Here is a 6,253-nt window from a genome sequence, read left to right as displayed (position 1 = left end):
AGAGCAACCAATTCTTTCAACTGGTCGATGTAATGTATCACAGTGGACTTGCGATTGAAAATACGCAGACTGTCTACCTCAGCACTTCTACCTCTGTATTGCAAGTATCTGGATTACAGAATTTGTTTAACGTCGTCGAAGTAAAAGTTGCAGGCTTCGGAAACAGTAATGCAATTGATTTGGACATATGTTTTCTGCCCCAAGCAACGACCTTCGAGTATCTTGAAGATACAGGCACTTTGGAGGTCACTCACTTCAGAAGATTGGTGATTCGACTCCAAATTGGCCCGAGATATGTTTCTAGACATTTCAGATTGACACGTGGTCTTTATGGCTCTAGGATTATTTATCATCTTCCTGCTCCTCATTACCCTCCTGATAGTTGTTCATGTGAGCCTGTGTGTCCATAGGAGATTTACTAAGGCTTCTTCAATGTGTGCATGTCTGCCTTTGTCAGCACAAGACCAAAATTAGTACACATACTTCATGAGCTGCGTCTTAAAACTATGTGGCTCTTAGTTGCTTCCTCATCAAAGACTTCATTTCTACTTCTCTCCAAAAATTCTTTCTGCTATAATTGGTGTGAAAATTAGCGGCGCATTATGTGTTTTTATTAGGTCGTTCTTTTGCCTTAATATGCACCTTTTTGGTAACCTCCGTCTTGGATATGGGCCAAAGCAGAAATGTGAGTACAGAAGCACTGAAGTCCTTTTCATATCCACGAAAAATTTAAAAATTGTCTTTATGTAGTACTTGGCTCGAGAAACAAGAGAGACTCTAAGTTCCCAAATTCCTCAACATAATTTGCACAGTCTTCCACGAGTATCCTCGGAACCCCTGGATGTAATCTACTTAAATTTCCTGTTACTTTAACCTATTCCAATACCTGTCATTTTGACATATTCCAATTCATGTAATTTAAACCAAGACACTTCTTCCTAGCAAGAAAGCCAGTGCTTACCTCTCATGCCAATTCTGCTAAAAAAGGTGGTAGTGGTCTTCTTAGTGTAAACGTACGTATGGGCGCGCCTAAATTATTATTTTTTTTTTAATGGCAAGACATCGAGAAAAGTGATTATTGGAGGCTTGGAAACCTCGACTTTTGAGGCTCAAGCTCACAAAATCTGGGGTGCGTATAATCGATCAATGCGCCGACACGTCTGTCTCTTTTTGCTTTATGATGACTCATTGAATTCATTAGTACCCGTATTTATGTATTTCATCACACAATTCAAATTGTCAACTGAACGACTGCTGATTGTTCTGTATCTGGAAGTCATATGGCTTGATTAACGTCTCCTCCATAGAAAACTTGAGGGTTGGGGTCATTCGTTTGTGTAACAATGCTAAAGATCGTGCCACCAACAAATTTTTCTTTGCCTTAGCTCATCTACCAAAGACAAGAGAAATTCGTATCAACAAAGTCTCGTGGAAAGCTTGAATCGTATGATTTAGGAACATCCTTGGAAATTTTCGAACAACACAACTCGTGTGATACTAAAATTGAAACAGATTTGTTTTTAGAATATATTCTTGCTTGGTTGTCACTATCACCTGACAGAGAAGACTACACCTCATTTCAGATGCACCAGCTTCTTGTGCAATTGCTAGTACATATTCTCGTGCTATGGTTTGCTGAAAGAAGAGGATGTCGTCCTTTTTGGCTATTTTGATCACAAGGGACGGAGCTGTAGTTTCCTTTAATGTGAAAGCTGTCGATTACTAGATTTTGAGTTGTTCTTGTTATATTCGATACGGATGTTTAGTACTGATGCAAACAGTGCAAGTGAACAAAACGGTAAATCATTGATTATTGATTTGGAAGAGTAGATTTTCGTGGGTGGCCCCTGGCTTATAGAGCTGATAATGCCACCAAATTTTTATTTTCTTCACCCAAGGATCTCCGTCCTCTAATCGCGGGTTTCTTGCTTATGACATTCTGTGTTTTGTCTCACAGGTCATTGTTTTCCTGAATCTTGGACAGCTTTTGATATTCTAGACGTTCCACGCTATGATAGAATCCCCGGGTTGCATGGTTTGATTTTTTTATAGATGGAGTCGACATTGAGTAAGAGATTTTTGACCATTTTCTAGCGGTGTGCCATTGTGATTATCATTGGTCTGCTCATTGACTTTATCCGTGCCTTCTTGGGAGGAGGATGTATGTCTTCTAGGAAAAGGTTAAAGCAATTTTGCTGCATACACTCTAGGTATTTGGGTGGATATAGTTGAATACTGGCCTTCTGCATTAATACCGCTTTGATTGAAATTGGAAGATTGACTTCTAGAGCACCTTTCGAATCCTGGCCACCAAATAATCAGGTCTCTGAGTGGGGTTTGTATTACAGCTTCCTAGTGTCCAGCTGGTGTCTGATTGAATGAGCATTTATCACTGATTTCTTCCCTCATTTTTTTTTTGCTGTCCCAATATACACATGAAAACATCTTGATATACATGTCTTCATTGGAGTAATCTAAGGTGTTGCTTACGGAGGTACACTTCAGTTGAAAAGATGATCTTGATGTTTTTCATTGCTTGTTTTAAAAATAGAGATCTGAACCATGAGCGATCTCCACATAGTTAGCTAAACTCCCAGAGATTTGTTGGATTTCTTTTGCCACGCTTGTATTTAAAGGTACAAGGTAAGCGGGTCGCCTCTGTAGTAAGTAATTATGCATCCTCCTTCTCTGTAATAACGGAAAGAATGGAAGGCAGCGTGACAAAATGAACAAAACTTTTTTGAGTATTCCATCTTGACACTATGGTTGGCATCATAAAGCAAAAAAATGACTGTGAGGCAAATTCGAGGAAACATTTTTCGAAAAAAAAAATTGATTGCTCTCATACACCATGACAAATCCCTACCTGTCTTTCATCATTTTACTATTTGTCTTCTGGGCGAACAGTATTTGGGATTTTTCCACAAGCACTTTCCCTTAATGTATTTCATCGACTCCTCGGTATCAAAATCTTTTAACTTAATTTGAAAAATGTCTTCAAGACTGCTTGCAATTATGTAAATTATTCAAATAGCGTTGGTTCGAAAGTCGGAATACCTCGTGAATTTGTTTTTAGTTCTTCCATTAGTTTGTGTATTACCTCAAAACATATAAAGAGTCACACACTTTTTTGCTTCTTTCAAAAGCAAATTATTTGCAATTGCTAAAGTTTTGCTAGCAAAATTCTGGAGTTTGATTCATGAAGTGCATGGCTGAGCATCCCGTCTCATTTTCTTCAGTAGTGACTTGTGTAAAGCCATTTTGATGAGATACATTATTCCACTTTGAAAATTTAGATTTGATTTTCGTCAATTTTTGCGTCCTTTGATTGATTCATGACGCATTTGCAACAGGAGACAAATGCTAGATACGAACTTTCTATGCTTTTTAAGTTGGTAAATCATTCAGTTCACAGACAAAGTTTTCACGTGGTGGGTCTCTCGTAAAGCTAAACAGCTTTACCAAGTAGCTCTTCTATACAACTACGGATGCTTTCAACTTCACTAAAGCTTTTTATTCCGAACAGGGAAGCTAATTTCTTTATTTCTTTAGGGAAATCTGATGTCACATCCAATCTTGTTAGTTCGAATGAATTCACAATTCAAATTTTCTGAGTTTTATCTCTTTGAGTAAAAGCACTAAACATTTATCTGAAAAATTCTTTGGGGATGACTCTGAGGACCTTTCGCAAGGTGTTCGATGCATGTTTCCCATACCCGCTAACCTTGTCTCGTATTTTAAATTTTCTCAACCGCGAGGAAACAGGCGTCGTCAGCTTTCGTCGATTTACCTTTTTCTACATCGTTTTCCTTTTCCATAATAGAGAACCAGATATTAGAATAACACTTCGGGTATTATTCGGCTTTTGCAAAATAAACAGGTCTTTTCTTCCTTCTGATATGTTTTTCTATTGTCGTTGAGCTCTTCTTTGTTGCTAATCAAAGAACCTTGAGGCTCCCTGTCAACTTTCTTGCAGTCCTCATCAAACTTCAAGATCTCTGACATTTTCTTCCAAGTCAATATTTTGCTAAAAGAACTCTTAGTCCACGTCTGCGGGCTTGCGCACGTCACATTTGTTTTCTCACGATAATAACTGTCATAGTTGACGGAAAATTGGGAGTCAACATAACTGGCTGGGATTTAAATTTCGTTCTAAGGGAGGTTGTCGTCCTGTTTATATACGCCAGATTGAATATTTTCTTCACATTGAAAAGACTATATATCCTTTGCTTTCCAAGATTTTCAGAAGCGAGAAATTTCCATCAGCAGTTGCAAGAGATGAAGTGAAACATGTGCTTAAAATATTGTATATAGATCCATATTACGGAAGCTCGATGATATGGCACCTTGACCCCGAACGTCTTTGAAAGATCAGTATTGCGTGAGAAGCCTGGTTGCGATAGCATCGGACATGTAGCTACCATAAATTTCATTACTTCATTCGTATTGGTTCTCCAGGGGTGTTGCCGCATCATAAATATTTGGACCGGTGCATGAAAGTTCAATAGGAGATCTTCGAAAGTTTGACATGACTACTTTTAGAACATGGATTTGTCCATTCAATAATTAGAATGAATTACGTCTTTCTGAAAGAAGAGTTTCTATTCTTCTTCAACCTAAATTTATTCGCGGCCATGTACAATAGACTAGGCAGAACTTTTGCTGCCAAGAATTCCCTGGGGGTTGTGGAAGATTTAAAGTTTAGTCGTTTTTTTGAGGAAAAATGTTAGGGACTTCACTGGACATAGGGGCTATGTATTACTATTTCATCACTCAACACCCCTGGGTAGCCGTATCTGGCCTTACCGCTTCAGATTCCTTCTGATCAGTTCGCAGCCCTCGCTCCTTCCGGGTGTGACCTTCATGTTAGGGACTTCACGGGACATAGGAGTAATCAAATAGTAATACATAATCCCTATGTCCCGTGAGGTCCCTAAAAAAAACTTATATTTTATTTTGCCTGAAATTACCTTTTTTTATGTGTTTGCTCTTTGCTGTACATTTTCTTGTTTATTGTTCTATTCTATTGTCGCGGAAATTTAGGTGATTGATCTAGGGGCCAATATTTAATATCTTCGAAGAATAACGCGATATAAATTCAGTCTTTACTTCCTAATCTATCAAAATTCATACGAGAGAAATTTATGGTGACTAAAACAAGCAAAAAATCAAACAAACACCTACTTGACCACTATTAAACAGCCGACATGCTACTGCAAATATTCATCTGTATGAAACTAAGAATTCAACTAGCAGCAGCAGTAGTAATGTTTTGTAACACCTTGGCTTTGGCCCGGAATGTTTCCGAAGATACTACTGAGGCCACCCCGGGCAAAATAGACTTATTAGATCTCCACGTTGTTGATGATGTAAACTTCGCGATTTTCAACAGCCCAAGTATAGTTGTTCTGGGAATCTTCTCGAATTCCGGTAGCATTTTGATCAAGAACGATGAGATGACTACTAATTTAAGAGTTGACGCAAATCTCATTCAAAATTTTGGATATTCCTTATTTATATCTTTTTTGCCCGAAGCCAGCTCTCTGTATGCTCTCTCGGCTGGTAGCATGTTTTGGAACGGTGGTGATATATTTTTCGGTCAGTGCAGGACCCGATTCGAAAGACCACAATTCTGTATCAGTTCAAGAAGCGTATGGCTCAACGAGGGCAGATTAATTTTTCAAAAAGAGGGCGGAACTATGGCAGACGTTGTAATTGACGGGAAATCCCCAAATGACAACTCTAGAGCTGTCACTAACCAGGGATCAATCTGTTTGTACAACACAAATTGGAGATCGCACACGAACATTAAGGGTAATGGATGTATCACAGTGGGTCCGACCTCGAAATTGAATTTAGAATGTGGGCACGGTGGACTCGCAATTGAAAACACGCAGACTGTCTACCTCAGCTCTTCTACCTCCGTATTGCAAGTATCTGGATTACAGAATTTGTTTAACGTCGTCGAAGTAAAAGTTGCAGGCTTCGGAAACAGTAATGCAATTGATTTAGACATATTTTTTATGCCCCAAGCAACGACCTTTGAGTATCTTGAAGATACAGGCACTTTGGAGGTCACTCACTTCAGAAGATTGGTGATTCGACTCCAAATTGGCCCGAGATATGTTTCTAGACATTTCAGATTGACACGTGGTCTTTATGGCTCTAGGATTATTTATCATCTTCCTGCTCCTCATTACCCTCCTGATAGCTGTTCATGTGAGCCTGTGTGTCCATAGATGACAGCCAAGTA

At 38.8% G+C, this 6,253-nt stretch overlaps 1 protein-coding gene across 1 annotated transcript; it reads left to right on the top strand.

Moving 5' to 3' along the window:
* METBIDRAFT_96188 (uncharacterized protein) lies at nt 1–478 on the top strand. The gene has a single exon (XM_018859424.1). It carries the CDS (start codon nt 33–35, stop codon nt 408–410), a length of 378 nt encoding a protein of 125 aa, XP_018713484.1. The 5' UTR covers nt 1–32; the 3' UTR covers nt 411–478.
* The last annotated feature ends 5,775 nt before the right edge of the window (nt 479–6,253 follow it).

The sequence above is a fragment of the Metschnikowia bicuspidata genome, assembly GCF_001664035.1.
Source record: "Metschnikowia bicuspidata var. bicuspidata NRRL YB-4993 chromosome Unknown METBIscaffold_1, whole genome shotgun sequence".
Lineage (NCBI taxonomy): Eukaryota > Fungi > Ascomycota > Pichiomycetes > Serinales > Metschnikowiaceae > Metschnikowia > Metschnikowia bicuspidata.
Note: the sequence above shows the minus strand (reverse complement) of the source record. Positions and strands in the feature narration are given on the sequence as shown.

Coding starts and splice junctions, on each gene's coding strand:
- METBIDRAFT_96188 (XM_018859424.1), top strand. CDS start 33: ATGTATCACAGTGGACTTGCGATTGAAAATACGCAGACTGTCTACCTC.